The sequence below is a fragment of the Xiphias gladius genome, chromosome 8 (genome assembly GCF_016859285.1).
Source record: "Xiphias gladius isolate SHS-SW01 ecotype Sanya breed wild chromosome 8, ASM1685928v1, whole genome shotgun sequence".
Taxonomy (NCBI): domain Eukaryota; kingdom Metazoa; phylum Chordata; class Actinopteri; order Istiophoriformes; family Xiphiidae; genus Xiphias; species Xiphias gladius.
The window spans coordinates 1478469-1499126 of record NC_053407.1 but is presented as its reverse complement, the minus strand read 5'-3'; the positions used below and the strand labels follow the sequence as shown (position 1 = coordinate 1499126).

The window sequence follows — 20658 nt, the reverse complement described above, 5'->3', positions numbered from 1 at the left end:
CAGGGTTTAGTGCTGGTATTGCGACTCAATCCACCATTTTGATCCAGATTAAATGAGATCAAGAAATAAATTGATGTATCCATCAAATTTGGTGCAAACATTCATGTCCCCATCAGGATGAATTGTAGTAACTAAGGTGACTCTGAAATGTTGGCATGCTACCACGCAACATTATACTAACTAAACGTCAACATGTGCGCATGCTGATGTTAGCCGGTAGCTCAAAGCCCTGCTGTGCCTAAGTACAGCCTCAACGAGCCACTAGCATGGCTGTAGACTCCCTGTTTTTTCTGTCGTCTGAGTTTTCATACCATTGCCCACAATTGTTTTTTGTGTAACAACAATGTCCATCAACATCACACAAAAATGTTGCAATTTCAGTATCACTGCTAACAAGTTTTAAATGTACCTCACTTCCTGATTTTTATCCAGCGTTTGAACATGCTACACACTGAAAACAGTAGTTAGAATTAGTGTAGAGTATGCAAAGGTGACACAGCTTTTGTCTTCAAGTAGAAGGGTTCAGATTGCTAATGTACAATGTGCCAACCCTGTTTTCTTCCCTTAGATTGAGTTAGATGTTCTCAGCAACACTAAAGTGTATAGAGAATCTACTTCATTAAGACTGACATGACAAACAAATCAGCAGTAGCTGTGCTTATAAGGATGAAATAATCTTGATTGGGGATTAGGGCCATGGTTTAAAAATACATATGAGTCGTGACTTCTAAGATTAAAGTCAGGATCCTCATATTAATGTTAGAAATAGGATTTAAATCATCAGAAATCTGCCATTTAAGAATTCAACCTTTTCTTTCGCAATGAACTCTGAGCTTAATCTCAGAACAGAAATCTTTTTTCACATAGCCCTAATCCTCTTTTATGCATCATAGATGCATATTTATTGAAAGCAATAATGAATTGTTGATGTACTGTTGTGTCCCTGAAAAGAACTGACATTGAGATATTATTTTCAGCTGTTAAAGGGAGGAGTGGTCAAACAACTGGCTGGTTGTATTTTGTGTTCAGTTTGGATGTTTACTTCTTTAATACAGCATATTATAAGCGACAGGCTGCAGTGTCACTGGAATCAAAATATAGGAATGATGTCGTGGGGGGACTCGCTGTTTGTTAATGTGATGGCTACCACTGTATGCAATATATTTACCACTATTAGTTTCTATAGGACAGCAGCAATCTGCAGCTATACCTCTGCATCCATAAAGCATCTCACAGTGTTTAAGTGCCTCAAGGTTTGATAGTAACAGAGATGCAACAAGACATAGATGAGATACTTTATTTAAGAATGAAGAGTGTGAAGCAGTGGAAAACCACTGTAGCACATTTTGGGTTTTTTTTTTTGTTTTTCCATAAGCTTGAGAAATTGTGCAGTATTGGACACAAAATGTCTATTTTTTGTTTTTCTTTTCTAAAATATATTTCCAGGTATTCTGGTGTCAAATATATACAAACTATTAAAAATGTGTTTAAAAATTGTCTCGTGTACCATTGTGTTTTGTCAATTATATTGTAACCTGCTCACACACATACAGATAACAGACAAACATTCTGTCTGAGACCTGTTCTGTTCTTGAGATAGTCAGACAGTTTGGTGAGGTTGTGAGACGGCTTCAGCAGACTTTACGTCTCCTTAAACACTGATGCTACAACAGAAGCTTACCATCCTCACTGTTGGGTTAATATCACAATAGGTCATATTTTTCTGTGACATTCACTTCACGATCATTTGTACCAGTGTACCATAGGACTTTGTCCAGACACCACAGGATATAATTCATGCTGCATTCATTGCATTTATGAAAGTTTGGATGCTCTGTAGAAAGCAGAAAACCTCTTAGCTTAAATCGGATATGCAGGTAAATCACAACGATGATGACGGAAATCATGTCATTCATTCACTGATTCATAATGGTCGGACATACGTGATTGTACATTCAAATCGATTCAAACTTTCAAAGGGTACTAAGTAAAGATTTCTGTGAACTTTAGTTTATCCTTGTCACCTTTTTGCACTCTCACTATGAACACACATGCACTATGACTGACAGATGTGACGTTATAGTATACAGCAAATAAAATACTAGAGTAACAGCTACAAACCAGTTATACTAATTTGCCATGGCATTAAACAGATGCATTCACGTCATTTGAAATAAATAATTGTATTTGTTTGTTTTGAAATAAACATAATTTCTTGCAAAGTTTTTACTCGTTATCCTTACTTTCAATGTACACTTTGACCCCTCGAAATTATTTTCTGATAGTGTAAGTAAAATCTCCGATGGTCGTGAAAGCAGCCCTGTTCTTAACGTTGTGATAAATGGCCTTCGATGTATTCCAACGGGGCGCCCCTCCTGGCCAATCAGGGTCTCTGCAGTAGCTTCGACACCACCCCCCAGCGGTCGCACAGGCGCACTGAGCTCCCAACTGCCATTTTGTGGCAGAGGCTACTCTGCTAAAGCGGGAGAGGGATTAAAACTAACTGCGAAGAAGGCTGCATTTCTTACCAGCCCATCAAACTTTGTAGCAGACACTCTGTGCTTTCGTTCGAGTTAAACGGGAGGAGAAACACACTAAAAAGAGGTAAAGTATCACTACTTTTCTGATAAGGGGGGAGTTTGCAGGATCTTTAATCGGCCTCTAGGTGTCACGATGGGGCTCTGGGTCCGGGCAGCTCGTCGAAGAGTGTTTGTCTCCCTCTATCGTTATTGAAAAACCCGTCAAAATACGTTTAAATAACCGAAGTACTAATAAATGTATACACAGCCCACTGTATTTCAGACGTATCTGTGAAAATTTCGTCGAGGATAAGTTACAAATACTTCGTCGATTTGGTTGGAGAGTTTAGGCCAAGGCGTCCATTTTCTCCCTTCTTTGTTTCCCGTCTTTACAGCCTTGACGACATGGAAACTGGCGGGTTTAAGTTATCGCCCATAGCTAATGTTAGCTTGTTTGCATCAACATACGCAAATTACACAAGCAGTCGTTCCTGCGTGCACTATAATACGGCTACATGATTTCAAACGAATAACATATTAGCATTTTAGCAAGCAGATGTTATTTTGAGTCTGTTCGTGTTACATAACGTTAAGCGAGACCTTTATTTGAAGAAATCTATGTAGCAACTGACGTTAGCTAACAGTTAACTAGGTTAGCTCAGCTTTAAGGCCTTTCCCCACCCAATGCCCTTAGTAACGTAATGTTTAAAAGTGTCGAAAGCGCCCGAACCCCCCAAAGTAAACAGAGCAGACGTTCGTTTTATTGTTTCATGTAGCAGAATCGGTAGTTATCGCATCAACTACTGTTGACATTAAATTCAGTTAAGGTGGCTTTCCTGGTAGCGAAGTATACACACGGAAATTGTAACGTCAAGGCCAGCGCGGAAAAGAGAATGACGAGGCATTCACAGCAAAACGCTCCTCGGTGATCACAGCGGTGACTGATTCACAAGGACCACACGCACGAATTATTTTCTCCCAAACTCTGCCATCTTCCATAATATAATATTGCATCTCTTCTTTTTTTCTGTCATTGCGGCCGTGGTCGGAATTGGCAGTTGTTGTTGCACCCGTCGCCCGCTTCTCTCTGATTCTAAGCCCACCTAGAGCCTCATAGCCACAGATATATATTACAGCAGAGAGCTCCCTCTACGACTCGGCTTGGAGAGCTACAAAAATACCGCTATATAAATGCTGTGCAAGGAGGTGACAGTTGCCCGGCTGGGCGCTAATGATCTTTGCCATGTTGTGGTAAATTTGTTCAACCATAAGTCAAAGGATCTATGAAGGCCTGTACCAGAGCCTCTCAGCTTCACCTATTTAGCAATATAAATAAGTTGCTACTAATGTTGCTGTACATGGAAACCTGCAGACAAGCAGATGTTAGGCAGTGTCACAAACATGTCTGTACAGCTGTTACTCTCCTTGTCAGTAATGTTATATACAGTTTACATTTGCCAAGTTGTTTGTATTGAATCTGTTATGGTCAGAATGCAACTCTGAGGTTTGTAAATGATTTGAGCAGAAACAGTCACCACTTGACATCATGTCAAGTACACACACTAAGAGTCCATCTTGTTAGTTACTTTGGTTGTTAATATAAATAGCCATCTCCTCAATAACATGAGCCATGCTGCTGTACCTGGTATATACAGGTAAATGACATGGGCATGATCAAAGGGTTCAATCACGGTATAGGAAAGGAATTTTTATTTATTTATTTATTTATTTACCCAATCACCTGCACAGCCTTGAAATCTAGACATAGATCGGTTCTTGGACCAGAGTACATGTGTTGCAATTCAACATGGACCAAAATCATCAATGAATTGCTCTGTGGACTCAAAAAAGGGTCACAAAGATTTTGATATTTTGAAGTGTTGAAAAATCATTTCATGGCCTGTGGTATTCTATATCAGCCTTTGTAATCCAATGGGAAATAAACTCTGCATTAGAAATTCAAGTTTATAACTATTGAGAATGTCTGAATAAAATCTGAGGACAAATAGTATTGGCAGTGAGGTTATACATATACATACAAAATGGGGCTTTGCTCGATATAAAGCAGTTATACCATGTAAGGATGGCACTGTCTGAAGGCAGAGTTTTTTGAAAGATTGGGAAGAATTCCTTAAACTGCCTGTTTAATCAAAGTTGGACAGACACCCAAAGCCAACACTGAATGCTCCAATGTGTGTGTGTGAGAGCATTGGTATGTTGAGTGACCCCATTCACCACTTCACGTCACTTGCTATCTCTTGGTCATGAAAGTATACTCAAGAAAACTGAGACATTCTCAGCTCCTGAGCTGGAAAAATAAAACAAGACTAGGCCAAAACCTAGTATCTGGCTGGAATGCCCTTTACCTGTTTGCTTCTCTCCTACTGTCTGTGCTCACATGTACAGTAATATAATACAGCCAAATTCCCAATAAAGCTGTTCTCATTTGCATGCTTGAAAAAGTAACTGACACGCGGCCCATTAAGACTACATGTTAACCAGCAGTCACTTCCAAGCCATTTATAAGCTGCTGCTCTGCACTGCTAAAATCCTGATTTTATAACTGTGACGGCCGTATCTGACAAAATCACCACACATACAAGATAAAGACAATGGCTGTGCTGTGATTTTGGCTATATTACTTGTAAAATGATCACTCAGAGAGAAAATGAGAAGCTCATTCACATCTGTGTCAGCTGCTGTGCGGTTAATTGAATGAGACGCATAGAGAGGTGTACCTGTGGAGGGAAAGCCCGACCTCACATTCGTGGGGCAATATTGATGACTCTTCTACGGAATGTAGCTAAGGTTTGTCCAACAAGTCACTAGATTTGTCGCTGAGTGCTTTTGTGAAGAAAAGTCTGTAAATCTAGTGACAAAGCCGCTAAGTTGGCAACACTGCCTGTAAAGAACACTTGATAAGGCGATGGAAACTGTTTGCACCAATTCATTTTGAAAGAGCAACAGCTAATGGGAAACTCCAACACTTGGCCAGCTGACCAATGTGCACTCAGTCAGTCAGCTGTTGTGGTCCAGTCAAAAAGATGAGAGGATCTGTCATGGAAGCACTTAAAAGTAGAGTGAATGTATCTGTGTGATGAAATATTCCCCCTACCTTCTTGCAGGTTTACAGGCAGGCAACAGCCTGAAGCCTAAGGTGAGTGCAAGTATCTTGAACAGAACAGTTGACATTGCCATACACAGGTGTATAGGGTGTTAAAATCAATGTTTCAATCTGTGAAAGAAATATCGCAATCTGTAAGTGCAGCTGTGTAACGTGTCCCTCTTCCTTTCCTCAGGTTTGCAGGGACAGTCAGGTAACAGGCAGTTGTTTCAGCAAAGCTCAGGGCTGTCAGCAGCAAAGCGAAAGGGAGATTGCCAGTACAACAACCATGCAGACTGCAGCCCAGTGTACAGAAATCGTGAAAACAGTTGATTTATCCTGGCTATTCCAGGTAACACTAGCAGTGTTAAGAGCCAACAATTTTACAACAGTGGGTTGTTTGAAAAGTATGCCCCACTTGCCACAGACATTCCCTCAAATACACCTTTTCAACAAACTCGTGGGTCAGACACCTGTAGTGAATGGTTACTTTAGGTGCAGCAAGCCATGTAAACAACCAATCAGAGACTGAGATTCAGAGCAGTGGAACATTAAGTTGAATTAATTTTGCTCAACAAGATAGGGGCAAACTTGGAATCAGACACCGTCTGGGTCAGTGGTCAGCTCCATCGGAGTTAAAGGGGACCTACTATGCTAATTTCCAGCTGTGTAAATTTTATCCTGCACCTCCGCTATAGTAGCTTTGCATGGTTTACAGTTTAAAAGAAGTCTTTATTTATTTCAAACTGCCTGTTGCGCCGCACCTCAGTTGAGCCTCAGAATGAAGCAGCCGATATTGGCCTAACCCTCTTTTCCTTCTGATTGGCCGAGCATTTGGGCAGTGCAACCAGCGCTCGTGATCACCGATTAATCCTCTTACCACTGTGGAAGTTCTCAAAGCAAACTGTAAAACTAAGTAACTAAAACTAAATAACAAAACATAATGGATTGGAAATGGCAGCTTCTCAAACCCATCCGTACATGTTTGAACCTAAATTCGATCCGGATCCGATGGTGCAGGTTGGAGTACATGAAATGCCTATAATACTACTCAAGTAGACTGTTTTGGGAGTACAAGCTGTGCTTGGAGTGGATGGCCATATAAAGAAATCCATTGCCAGCTAACGTCACCTCGTCACGGAAGTAGAAAGAACCATTGGAAACCTAGCATTCCGAGCGGCTGATTACTTTTATATACTTTTACGTCATTATTTGAAACTTTGACCATGTTTAACATGGACATCCGACATTGTAACATAATCTATAAATGACAGAAAATAAGGAAAAGCATAATAGGTCTCCTTTAAGAGTTTAACATGTTGGTGTATGCTCATGTGTGATGAAAGTCTGCAGGTTTATATTGCAAAAGTAACCACTGTTTGAAGGTTTTAACCAGTTAGCTGTTTTGTGTTTAGTTTCAGTGGAAATCTGCGTATTCTCCCAAGGTGTAAAAATGAACACCACTGTCATAAAGCAAACATGGATCCAATGTAATGCTTAAAAAGCCTGGGGGTAATGTAACACACTGCTAAATAATGTTTCCACAATTTCATATTTCAGTTACTACCCAGCATGGACGGCGGGCAAACAGAGCGTGTAGGGGTAGTGGAGGTCCCCGCCAAAGACTTCCCCTCCATCCAGGCCGTTCACAGCCAGGATGCCATGGTTGCTGACCTCCTCCAGCAAGCTGCAGAGGCCGGGGGTGTAGTAGAGGGACAAGCTGGAGTCGTCCTCGAACAAGGTTCCTACTAATTGGAAATGATATTATCCTACAGTCTAATAGTGAAAAGAAGTATATTATAATATTGTAGATTTCTGTTGCCTTTAGACACATTTTTATGGTAAATGCGGTCAAATGTTTTATCCCCCAGCAATGTTGTTTCAGGTCATGGGGAAGGAATGGTAACAGCCACCCAGGCCCAGCAGCAGCTACTGGAAGCTGGGGTCGGGGTTGGTGTAGAAGGCGGAGCAGGGGTTGAAATGATGGTTATGGACTCACTCGATCCCACCCTGTTGCAGATGAAGACTGAGGTAAGGTCACTGTTAAGAACCTTGCACTTAATGTGACATAATAGTTGCACAGTCTTGGCTCAAGCAAGATGCAGGCTTGGTCTCAGAAGAATGTTTCATTTGTGCTGATGTCGTTCTAGTTTTAGAAATTAAATCAGCTGGAACAGAGGACACCAAACACACCTGACAGTGTGTGTTGCTTTGCCCAAAACTTAATGTAACAGCCCATTAACATGAAGTTTATTTGCAGGTGATAGATGCTGCAGTAGGGGGATCATCAGCAGCAGTGGGTGTTGTTGGAGGGGTAGCTGGAGCCGCTCACCAAGCAACTGTAACAACAGTGGACCAGACTCAAATAATTACACTACAGGTATGTGCTCTTTTGAAGCCACTTCACATCATACCATCCTCTAGTTATTTCACCTTTTTATCTCTTTTGTAGTGTCAGGATAAAGCTGAATTCAAATGCTCTCTGTAGGCATTAGGGATGGGAATCGAGAACCGGTTCCAAATTGGGCAAACCATCGTGATAATATTCCCTAGAGCTAATCAGTTCCTTTTATCAATGCCGGTATGTTTATCTGACAGTTGCGCATTGCAAAACAATAACATAAAAACGAGATCGAGTTAGAAACTTGTCACAAGATGGAATCCTGGCAGAGGAAGAAATGTCCAAACGTGGCTGCATTTCATGAAGAAAGATGATGACGGTGCTAGTTGTAATGTAGCGTTTCCCATCAATAGGCTCTACTTGGGTGGCACCCCCAGGTAGATAAAAGCACCCAGTTTCAACCTAACGCCTCATTAACTAATTTTTGGCCACATACCTGTCTGATTTGTGTGCGCTGCAGTAACTGAGTGGGCACCAGAGGCCTCTCTGTGCGCAGCCACCAAGATAGCATCTACCGCTGCATTTGAGTTATTTAGGGGACATTGTAAGTCTTAGCTGCAAAAAATAACCTGGGGTACACTCTCCCCCTCTAAACTGCATGAGTGCATGCACATTGGTCACATGCCGTGCCACTCACCGCCACAAGTAAATTCTCAACCTGTGGGAAAACTGTAATGTCTGTTAAATGGTCATTTCAAGTAAGGGTGGAAAAACCAGCAATATGTTGAAATGTATTTCTACTTAACGTGGCTTAAATTCCAGGAAAGCCATGTATTTGACACTCTACGCACGAGTGCCACTGCTTCCCAACTGACCACCACGTTTGTTACTGAGGGTAAATGCGAGTATACTATGGTATGATAACATTAGCGCCACACAGGCAGGCTTTGCAAATTCTTTCCAGTTTAGATCATGACAGACAGACTGTTGCTACCGCTAGCTCTCAGGCTACAGCCTGTGTTCAAACTCAAAGATAAGAAAACAATTGCAATAACGCTGAAAAAACCTGTGTAGGCCTAATTTTTTCCGCACAGAAAACTGATCAGAAATTTTTAAGGAAATCAATAAACAATCTGACCAATAAGCAGAATCAATAATGGCATTGGTATCAAAAAAATCAATTACTATTCCTAGTAGGCATTCAAGAAGTTAAATTATCAGATGTTTCATATTCACTCTCAAGTCTTGAATTTGTCTTAAATTAATAGATTCTTTCTGTCCTCAGGTGGTGAACATGGAGGAGCAGGCAGCCTTGGGCTTGGGGGAGCTCCAGCTGGTTCAGGTGCCTGTTTCTGCCACAACTGTGGAGGCCTTGCAGCAAGGCACCTTTGTAGACACCACTGCAATGCCAAAGGACGGAGACCCGGTCATCTGCCACACCCTGCCACTTCCCGAGGGCTTTCAAGTACACAAACAGATATACTCATTGGTCAAGCTTTAATTAGCACTTTAACACTAATGCATGACTGCATTTAAAAATTAGCATCTGAATCACTTGTAAATTTTGGGCCCCTGGCAAAATTTTCTCTTTTTAGATCAAACCTAGAAACATTTCTATTAGACTTCCAACACAGTTCACAGATTCTGCTCATACCAAATCAATCTGTAAAATGATTTTAAACCTGCAGGGCAAAAGAGGTGGAGAAAACCCCCTCATACAGCCACAATAATTGTAACACCGACAGTGTCCATTAATATGTTAAACTCCACTTTAGAAGGTAATTGGCTTACTCTGACTTGTCAAATCAGGAAAATAAAATACACCAAAAACACTTATCTTGCTCAGCCGCTGTGTTTTCTAAAATACTAATGCTAGCCCCAAAATATTGTTAGAATTAATATAATGTAATTTAAGGTTTAGAAGATGTAGCTGTATTGATTAAATATGTATAATATCTCCAATATATTTTTGGAGTATCACCACTGCGCATGTGAAAATCTTATCCTGGATTCAGAAACGTGGATATGGTCTTATCCTGGTTTTGAGAAACCTGGGTAAGTACTCAAATAAAAACCAGAAGACTGGGGTGTATAAACACCTTACCGGGGTTTCTGAGCTTTCTCTGTTGGTACAGACCACAGTGGCTGAGATGGTGAGAAACCAAGACACAACTGCACACATAATCAGAAACCTGGATACAGTCTGAATCATGTCAGCAGGGGTATGAATAACCAGGTTTCCCATGTTCCGTGTAAATTTCATATCCTGAATAAGATCAAAACTGGGATATTAGAGCACAAGCCTGCTGACTTTGGTATGCCTTATTTTTCATTAACTACTTGATCCACATACTGAAGTCCTATTTGAAAAATATTAAGTTGATCAGCGCAAATTATTGATAGGATGTGAATTCGATGAGAGGCGGTCTCCTAGAGAGAAGTCATATCACTCCGTTGGTGTTGTTGGGCCTACAGAAACACCTAATCCAAACCTGACAGCAGCCAAGTTTAACTTTGGCCTGTCACACAGTTACACACAAACTTAAAATTAATTAGTGACAGGTGATATGACTTTCTGCCAGCAATGTTTGTCATTTTAATCGGTGAAATTGAAAGTCGGTACTGGCTAAAAATTGAGAGACTGCTGTCTGTATGTTCAGTACACTGTACTGTTTTAATGAGAAAGAGAGTGTTAGAGTCAGAGCTTAGTGACTGTGTATTTTGCAAACCTGGACATCAAAATTCAGAGTCACTAACACCGGTACACCCAGTTCACATTCACACACTTTAATTTTTACTTGCATGTAAGAGTGAAATGCAACATAAGATGTCATAAAGGAGGGGCAGCGCTGCAACACTAGCAGGCTCAGGTGGACAAACACAGTAAAGTACATTTTTAAAAAAGTTTAATTTTTTAATTTAGCTGATAACAATCCATTAAAATACAGCCCTAATACCAAACCTTAGGCTCAACTAAGGATATCTCATATGCAGTGGCCTCAGAAAGTAATCAGACTAGGGCTGTCAGTTTTTCCAAAAATCAAATTTGAACAAATTGAAATTAAATGCAATTTGGCAATGGGACGCATATTCTTGAATATAAAGCTTGCTGTCTTATCATTGATGGTAATTTCTCTTTTAAACTTCAGCGACTACAGAAGAAACAAACAATTGTCAGTAGTGATTAAATGACAAAACAAGAACTGCATTTGATGTGTAGGTAGTTAAGGTTGGTGCTAATGGGGAGGTGGAGACAGTGGAGCAGGAGGAGGAGGGAGGAGAAGCCCACCCTGAAGAGGAGGAAGATGATGAAGTGGGGAACCAGCTGCTGGAAGAAGGGGAGGATGAGCCCATTCAGCCTCCAAATGACGACCCAAACTGGGCTAAAGACCCAGACTATCAGCCGCCATCTGGAGCAGTCAAAAAGACCAAAAAGGTAAGATAGCTGTGTGGCAGGGCTGTTCAACTTCTGTAGCAAGTGGGTCAAATAGGAAAATCACTGGGGTCTCGTGGGCCACACAGACTACTTTGGCAATTAATGGTTACGATTAACTCTTACAGTATAATGTCAATAGACATATTACCACATGGAATAAAGTAGTCATGCACATCTCCTTTCTTTCACTTTAATTATACCATTATAATCAAAGTAAGAAAGCTATGGTTACAAGGCTTGATACAAAAGTGCAAAAAGTTACATCTAAAAAACCTAGGAGATATGAGGTGTTTTTCTGAAAGGTTCATATGCACAAATGTAGAAAACAAGGTGAATATAGTAAAACAGTATCTATTAGACTAACAGTAAGTATGCCTGTTTGAATCGTCATACAACAGATCTGTAGTCTTTGCATTTTCACTAAGATAGCATTACATTATTAAATCAGATGAGTTGTTGTTATAGAAATAAGATAGAGAGAAATGAGAAATTACACTGCCTTGCTATTAATTTTGCTATTTCAACATAGTTTGTCTATAAGAGCAAGGGCAATCCTGAGACACTCACACAACGTCTCATTGGTCATGGAACGGTGTGCCCTTGTTTTGCTGGCATTCATATGAAAAAGGCTAGACTTACAAGTATAAGTGATCTAAAAATTGTCGGTATTGGCAAGGCCACTTTCCTTTAATGTGCGTTACTGATACTGGCTAAGATTGTTAGACCAAATGTCCACTGCATCCTCTGCAAGTGCTGTAAAGCAAAGGCAGACTGCACATAAACCAGGTCTAATGACTAGCTGTTTTTCCAGGGTAAAAAGAGTCGCCTGCGTTATGCGGAAGGAGATAAGGACATGGATGTCAGTGTGTATGACTTTGAAGAAGAACAACAGGAGGGCCTTCTGTCTGAGGTCAACGCTGAGAAAGTGGTGGGCAACATGAAACCACCCAAACCCACAAAGATCAAGAAAAAAGGTGAGACGCTGCTGTCTCCTGGACTGAAGTTATGATGGCAGTGACACTACCCTATTACTATAAATATATCCACAGTATATGTGATACAGCATTGTTCCACACCATACCATACTATAATGTATTGCAACATTGCATCATAATCTTACTACGTTATTATCAATAATGGAATTATTATAATCGTAACAATAATACAGTCAGCATTATCACTTCTACATTATGGTCCTTACCTTATTATTGCTGTAGTCAGTGCTATCATAATAACAAAGGCTATTAAGCAAACATTTGTTTACCTTGATCTAAAGTCTCTCCTCTGAAAATGCTTGTTTTTTGTTGTTGTTTTTTTTAATATTTAAAAATAGATACAACATTTCCTTGAGTTTTCTGTCTAGGGAGTAAATTCCATTCCTACATTGCAGAGTATATGAGAGTTAGATATATGTGGTCAGGGTCTAAATAGAAGAGGACAGATTGTTCTGACTAGGTTCTGTCCAAAGCCCACTGTGCTTATTAGCTGTTGGCTGCTGCACACAAAAAGGCAATGTATGTGAATGTACTTTTTTGCACTGCACTGAGCTGAGTTGGCAGAAAGTAATGATTACAGAAAAACTTCAGGTTTATATTTGGCAATGCAACGTGATAATTCAATGTTATTGCTTCTTAACTTTAAGTGGAATTGTGTTGCGATTAAAGATTATATCATTTTATTGTTTTTACGCAGTTCTGTTTTCAAAATTAATGATTCAACACACACTGAAACTGAAGACCAGCATAATCAGTTACCGAAGTTTTTGTTTTACATCCGTGAAGAGTTTAGTTTTCAGTCATGCTTCAGATGAAATGTTTAGCATGTCATTATTTTCCACGGGCAGTGGCTATGGGATTTTGATTCCAACACTGTTATTGAATGTTGTGTGCTAGGAGTGAAGAAGACATTTCAGTGTGAACTGTGTAGCTACACCTGCCCTCGACGCTCCAACCTGGACAGACACATGAAGAGCCACACCGACGAGAGACCTCACAAATGTCACTTGTGTGGAAGAGCCTTCAGGACGGTCACCTTGCTAAGAAACCATCTCAACACACACACCGGTAAACACTAAAACACATCTTCATAAAAACATTACCAAAAAGGTTTTTAAGAGGAGACAGTAGAATTGTTTTTTGACACCATACAAGGATAGCTTAAACATGTCGGAATTTATTTTGTTTAATTATGCAGGAACTCGTCCCCACAAGTGCACAGACTGTGATATGGCTTTTGTGACTAGCGGAGAGCTGGTTCGTCATCGTCGTTACAAACACACACATGAGAAACCCTTCAAATGTTCCATGTGCGACTATGCCAGTGTGGAGGTAAGACGAGCTCCGGTCTGCTTTATGTTCTTGGTTTACTAAGTTTAAAGTTTAGTTTAATGTATAGCAGTTGCTACACTTATCTCTATTCACATCTATTTATCGAGGAGTGAAGACGAGTAAAAGATAAATTTACAGTTTTGTAGCCAACAGCACTGGAGGGAGGAAGTTGCAATGTGTTTCTCGACAAGTTAATCCATACAGTTTCAGACAGTAGATATACAACTGCTCTGCTCCAAGAGACCAAAACAGTTACTAACTGCAGGGCCTGTATAATGGCAGATGCATTGTTTTGTTTTAATGTTCTGCTAGGTGACTGAGTTTGTATGTAAATGTTGTGTGTAGGTGAGCAAACTAAAGCGTCACATTCGTTCCCACACCGGCGAGCGTCCATTCCAGTGCAGTCTCTGTAGCTACGCCAGCAGAGACACATACAAGCTGAAGAGACACATGAGGACACACTCAGGTAAAACTGACACTTTAACTGCTTTTCTACATGCATAAAGCAGTGAAGGAGGACAAGGTGTCATATGTCAGTTTTCAGAGATAAAAGACCAGTATTGTTTTTACTTCATGTCAGTTGCCCATTTTTCAAATGAAATAGGTTATTTCCAACTCCCTTATTTATTCAACTCAAAGGGTTAGGTCATTTGACCTTCTGCTAAACACCTCCTCCTTTAATTGCTAACTACAACACAAGAACAAAACTATAATTTTCACTTGTAATAAGTGTAATACGGCTATACTGGTGGATTGTTAAAATCTATATTTTAGGGGTGGTTCATACATTGTGTTTCGTATCTCCTATCTTATTGTTACATCTTAGGAGACTTTTGTATTTTTATATTCTCTTAGATTAGAAACATTAATTGAACAGTGATAAACCTATGTACATGTCAAATCCTCTTCTCAGGAGAGAAACCTTATGAGTGCTACATCTGCCACGCTCGATTTACCCAGAGTGGAACCATGAAGATGCACATTCTGCAGAAACACACAGAGAATGTTGCCAAATTCCACTGTCCACACTGTGACACTGTCATCGCACGCAAGAGTGACTTGGGTAAAATAAACACACACACACACACACACAGTTTACTGTACAATGTGTTCATTCCTATAATCTGTTTTGTTAACCTTTTGCATCTCCAGGGGTCCACCTTCGTAAACAGCACTCATTTATTGAGACTGGAAAGAAGTGTCGTTACTGCGACGCTGTTTTCCATGAGCGCTACGCTCTGATCCAGCATCAGAAATCCCATAAGAATGAGAAAAGGTTCAAATGCGACATGTGTGACTACTGCTGCCGCCAGGTCTGTACACTATTATCTTTGTGTTGTGATATGTAGGGCTACCTTACTTATAGAAAATTAGTAATTTCCTTTGAATATCAGGTGTGGGTGACCCACACAACCAGTTACTGAAAAATAATAAAAATTTTAAACTTTTTAAATTGGTTATTGGTTAACATTTACCATGTTAGCTGGTAGATGTTAAGTAATTTTTACTGTATGAGTAAAACATCTGACCTGCTCCTGCCACTAAAGGAAAAGCTGGGATCACCAAAGTCATAGTGTGTTAGGATTCATCCTCTTGGGATTGTGAGTGTTTGTACAAGGTTATATGACCATCCATCCAGTAGTTGTTGCGATATTTCAGTCAGGACCAAAGTACTGGACAGACAGGCCAACAGATCAACATTTCCATCCATAAGGCTTTGCTGCTACCATAATAAAATGTATAATTTGAATGGATGTATAGTACTGGCTGGTTAACTGTGGTGTATCCCATGCTGCTTGGGTCAGGAGCGCCACATGGTGATGCATCGTCGAACCCACACCGGAGAGAAACCATATGCCTGCAGCCAGTGTGAGAAGACCTTCAGACAGAAGCAGCTGCTGGACATGCACTTCAAACGTTACCACGACCCCACCTTTATCCCCACTGTTTTCATCTGCCCCAAGTGTAGCAAGACCTTCACTCGCAGGGTAAGGATACTTCTCTTTTAGCTGTCATACATCCGAATTGAATTCTTAGGGCTTTCAATACAGACTAAGACCAATGTTATCAAAGTCAACAGACTTTCTAAAAGTGTGCTCTTTTAGAACACCATGGCACGCCATGCTGACAACTGTAGCGGTGAGGTGGAGGATGCCGAGAATGGAGCTCCAACCCCAAAGAAAGGGAGAAGAGGAAGAAAGAGGAAAATGAGGAGCAGAAGAGATGAGGATGACAGTGGTGAGATTTTGACATTGTATGCATGGACAAACATACTGTGTTCGGTCAGCTCTGATTAGTTTGTCTGATGTCTCTTTGCTGTATCCCTCTGTCATTCAGAGGAGGATCACGCTGAACCTGAAGAGGAGGAGGAGGAGGAGGAGGAGGAGGGTGAGGGTGAGGAGGAATCATCACTGCTACAGGAAGAGGAGGAGCCAGAAACCATGGAACTGGACCAGGCCCCTGCCGCCATCCCTGTGCCGGCCCCCGACGAACCACCAGTCAAGAGGAAACGAGGCCGACCCCCGAAGAATGCCCCTAAGCCTCCTACATCCAGCAAGTCAGTCAGGGTGGCTTCCAAGACAACTGCTTCTGGTGAGAACACTGACAGGATTTGTTAGATACTAGTAGATGTTAGATGTATTTGGTCCTGAGATTCAGTGGTCACGTGTAATATTTAAGTACTGTAAAAGCACGTACTGTAGCTAACAGGTCAATTATAATTCTATATTTAGTGTGGTCACAGTCAGCCATAGTCAAACTGCAGAATGGAACTATTGGAGCTGATGATAGTCTCTGATTTATTCGAAGATACAAGATCCGACTGGATGTTATTTTACTGAATCTTTCATATCATACTATAACTTCAATGAAACACTGAATAATTGAATAAACATCCAGAAAGGTCGTCTAAAGTGACTTAGGCAAAAACTTTCAGAACGGTTAGTATATACCAGAGTTGTTATTACATGTGTCAGAGAACTGTAAAACTAGAAATCCTGGGTGGCTTCTTGGGCCTTTCCATCTATCCAATAACAGACTGCATTTTGAATAAATGTAATCAAAATGCAGTATATATTGTGTATTGTGTATTGTAAAAAGTATGCACATTGTCTGTATAATGTATTGATTGAGAGTCACCAACTGCCAGAGGTCCTTGTATGTGCTAACATACTTGGCCAATAAATCTGAATCTGATTCTGATTCTGGTATGTAGTGCACTACATTAAAGTTTTGCCCTGTGCTTTGGCAGAAGTCAGGGCATGAACCTTTTTTATTTTTTTTTATTTTTAGCAGGTATTGTCACTGTCAGAAGAGAGCCTAAGTCATGTGTCAGTCTTAGTGGAGACATTTGAGGACTCATCAAATCACAAAACAAAATTAACGGGACAAAACTCACAACTGAGTTGTAAACAAACTTGTCTTCGTTGTTGTGTTTTGTAGCTGCTGCCATCATTCAGGTGGAGGATGAGAGCACCGGAGCAGTGGAGAACATCATAGTGAAGAAGGAGGAGGGCGACGCCTCTGCTGCGACGCCTCTGGAGCAGGGAGTGGCCCTGACCGTGGAGGGCGTGGGGCTAGATGGGGAAGGGGTGGAGACTGTTGAGCTGGCTGTGAATGAGGAAACAGCAGCTGCTGCTGCCAACGGAGATCTGACACCAGAGATGATCCTCAGCATGATGGACCGGTGAAAACAACACTCAGCCACACACATGTAGCTGGACTATGTCTAAAATTGGCAAATACAAATTAACATTTCCACATCTTTGGCCTTCACCTTGTGTTCTATCTGTGTGTGCTTTTAATGGCAGCCATTTTGAATCCATTGGAGTGTCTGCAAAAAATGGCGACAGCAAAAACAATCATGCACAAAGAAAGGAAGCTACATGTAAATACTTAAGCAGTAACTTCACATCCATGTATGTCAACCTGCATTCTGATGTTTAGGGGTCTCGTACACAAACACACACACACAAATACCAGATTTCCCTACAGACACCTGTGTCAATACAAATATCGTCCAAGCTAATAACTGACTGCTATATGCTCTTAAATGCTTTTTTCGGTTTGAATGTCTTCTGAATGAATCACTGTGTATTTTTGCTACTTGCCTCTACCCAAAGCCACATCCTGTGTCAGTTCCTACCCACATATTCTGCAGTTAATGTTAAGGCGGAAACTAACCCCTCTCCATGTTGCTCTACCACAAGGAGTCATTATTTGATCTACCCTCCCTTTACACTTTGTTTTTCTGCTGTCCTGCTTGAGGTTCTTGCAACCATGCTGATTTTGCAAAATTCCAAGCCTTTGTTTGTGTAAATAATAGGTATAAATGTAGTTTTTCCTAATGAAGACGTAGTATATGGTACTTTTGTTTGCCTCTGAGATATCACTTGCTCTCAGTCATATTATCTGTATTTTTTTTTCCCTCCCAAAGTATGATTTTCCTCCGCGGCCTGTGTAAGCATATGGTCCATGTTGTGGTGTTATTAGTTGGCTGTTTGTACATTAAGGCAAGGATGTTGATGGAAGAATTCTTCTTTATAAATGAGCAAATGGGCAGAGGCAGGTACATTGAAATGAACAGAGGTCTATCTAGTTCATCCGTTTGACCTTCACACTGCCAGCACCCAACCTTGTTCGAATGGAAACTTGCCCTCAGTCAGCTCATGTACATTAAATACTCGAAACAGCTGCTAAGTTAGTTTCCCAGAGCCAACATTGTTAGAGATGAAGTTATTTTTCAACTGTTTATCTATTTTCTCCTACCTATTACTGATGGAAGATATTTATCATTCATAGTTAATATTCCTCCTCCTCCTGTTGAAAGAGAATGTTGATAGTTTGCCATCACATAAAATGAATCATCCCTGCTGGTTGGAGAAAATACAGATCATCCTAATTGGCAAAATATTTTACTATAGTAGTGATTTTGAACATTCCAAATATTTCACTTAATATGGAATTACGCATTTAAATCATCTCACTTGAAGTAATCAGCAGTAACAACTCAAACATTGTTTTGCAAGGTAATATCAGCTGCTCTTTGTTCTTCCTTAAAATGTATTCACATCCCAGTTCATATTGTGTTTGCAACACCCGCCCAACAACCACCCCCTCCTACAATAATCACTAACTGTGGCAGGTGATTTGCATGTAAATATATATTTTAAACCCTTTTTCTTTTTGATTTCTTGTGATCCCTTTTTAATGTTTTTAAATAGCTGATTTGGAGATATGTTGGTTTAAAAGGACATCAAGGTTTTCAATTATGTGGTAAACACATTAGTACAATACCTGGTACTTTATGCCCTGAAAACTCTCCATCATGCTTTCCTTCCACAGATGAACCCATCTTAACCAACCCAACTGAATTGAATGAATCTGAATCACTATCATTTTTCTTTCTCTCTCTCTCTTTTTTTTTTTTTTTTTATATATATATATATATATATATATATATATATATATATATATATATATATAAAAAAAATCTCACACACACACATAGCCATTTTGTATCTGCTTTGATCCAGTTTTACAGTTTTCATTTCTGGCCATCTTGTAGTGGTCACTGGGTTTTTCTACATGTTGTTTGGTTCAGTTCCACAGTTTGACAGAAGCTTTGTATTCTGTTCTCCTTTAACCTCTGGCCCAAAGGTATGAGGCTTTTGTCTATGAAAGAACAAGAGGTTGTTTATCTGCTGAAAGACAAAAGTGTTTGTTTCCAAAAAGTATACTGAATTAAGTTCAGTGCATAAATTGTATATAATAACAACAAAATGGCCTTCTTGTTATCTTTTTTGACAGGTTTTAATACTGTTTTTGGTAGGATGGCAGTTTTTTGAAGGCTATTTTACACTATTGTCAGCCTTGGATTAAGGCCCTGATAAGGACCTCAGGTCTTGCATCTAATGCTAAGGTATATCTTAACCTTAGCCCAGTCCAAGTCAGTTCTAAATAAAAACACAGGGTAAGGTCACTTGTGTGAAATAAGGTTAGAAGGAAAAGGAATCTTCATGGTTCGAATCTCAACAAATCCTATGCTTCGAGTCTGCTGAATATGTTCATCCTTAGACTAGCCCTGGAAGCTCTGAGGTGGCTTGATTTACCAGTGACAGTTTGACCACAGGTTAGGAACGATGTTATGCGGCCTTCCTTTTATTTCAGCTAGACCTGTTTTTGTTAGATGGAACCATCTCCTCTGTAACATAACATTGGTTAGATGCCCAGTATTGTAAAAATGAGGGTGTAAAGAACCGTGGACGTAGAAATGGTTACAGAAAGAAGTTAGTACCAAGATACTGATAGGAGATATCTGAGGGAATCAATGTTCACACATCCTGACAGTTACTTTTGTAAGAATCACTCAGAAACATCAGTTCTGTGACTGTACTGCTGTGGTCAGAGATCTCAACAAAATGTTCTGCTGTCAATCTATCATGTTATTGTTCTGCAGGCGGACAGATGGAAGATGGATGTTTGACTGTTCCCATAGAAACAGCATTGTTTTTCTTTGCTCATTGTTGTTTATTTTTAGCAGAATTGCAAGAACAGTTTTAAGATTTAAACACGTCCCTGTTTTAAGAACCAGAAGACAGAAAAAAACCTTTGTCATGTCATTTTGTAGCTGAGACACTGTACAGCTATTGAAAAATAAAATCATCCTAATGGGCCTACGACTGCTGCATGCTTCTGTTCTTTCATTTATTTAGTACAGTTGGGGTGGGGCCGTTCAAGATCCACAGGATATATGTCAATTTAAGAGCATGGCAATGATTCACAGTTTGAAAGATCCCCTTCAAACATGTCGTAAAACAAAAATAATCTGCTTGAAGTACATTGTGTCCGATAAAGGTAATGCAAAAGTTGGACTACCTAGTTAAAATCAAATCTCCTCCTTCTCCCTCATTGGGGAAAAAACATGAAAATGC

At 40.2% G+C, this 20658-nt stretch overlaps 1 protein-coding gene across 3 annotated transcripts; it reads left to right on the top strand.

The window, feature by feature from the left end:
• The first annotated feature begins 2368 nt into the window (after window positions 1–2368).
• On the top strand, window positions 2369–19144 carry ctcf (CCCTC-binding factor (zinc finger protein)). Of its 3 annotated transcripts, XM_040132455.1 has the most exons (18): window positions 2369–2604; window positions 5645–5676; window positions 5819–5974; window positions 7183–7363; window positions 7508–7653; window positions 7883–8002; window positions 9249–9428; window positions 11184–11399; window positions 12211–12373; window positions 13292–13462; window positions 13593–13726; window positions 14072–14192; window positions 14640–14789; window positions 14879–15039; window positions 15532–15714; window positions 15832–15964; window positions 16064–16318; window positions 17168–19144. In XM_040132455.1, exons 3-18 carry the CDS (start codon window positions 5912–5914, stop codon window positions 17413–17415), a joined length of 2625 nt encoding a protein of 874 aa, XP_039988389.1. In that variant the 5' UTR covers window positions 2369–2604; window positions 5645–5676; window positions 5819–5911; the 3' UTR covers window positions 17416–19144. The 3 variants fall into 3 exon arrangements, with proteins under 3 accessions (XP_039988389.1, XP_039988390.1, XP_039988391.1); XM_040132456.1 differs by lacking the exon at window positions 5819–5974; XM_040132457.1 differs by lacking the exons at window positions 5645–5676; window positions 5819–5974.
• The last annotated feature ends 1514 nt before the right edge of the window (window positions 19145–20658 follow it).

What these genes read in the sequence shown, in the direction of transcription:
- ctcf (XM_040132455.1), top strand. Translation starts at nt 5,912, where the DNA reads ATGCAGACTGCAGCCCAGTGTACAGAAATCGTGAAAACAGTTGATTTA. An exon ending in CTCAAATAATTACACTACAG is followed by an intron (nt 8,003 to 9,248) that starts GTATGTGCTCTT and finishes TTCTGTCCTCAG; the next exon opens with GTGGTGAACATGGAGGAGCA. An exon ending in GCGACTATGCCAGTGTGGAG is followed by an intron (nt 13,727 to 14,071) that starts GTAAGACGAGCT and finishes TGTTGTGTGTAG; the next exon opens with GTGAGCAAACTAAAGCGTCA.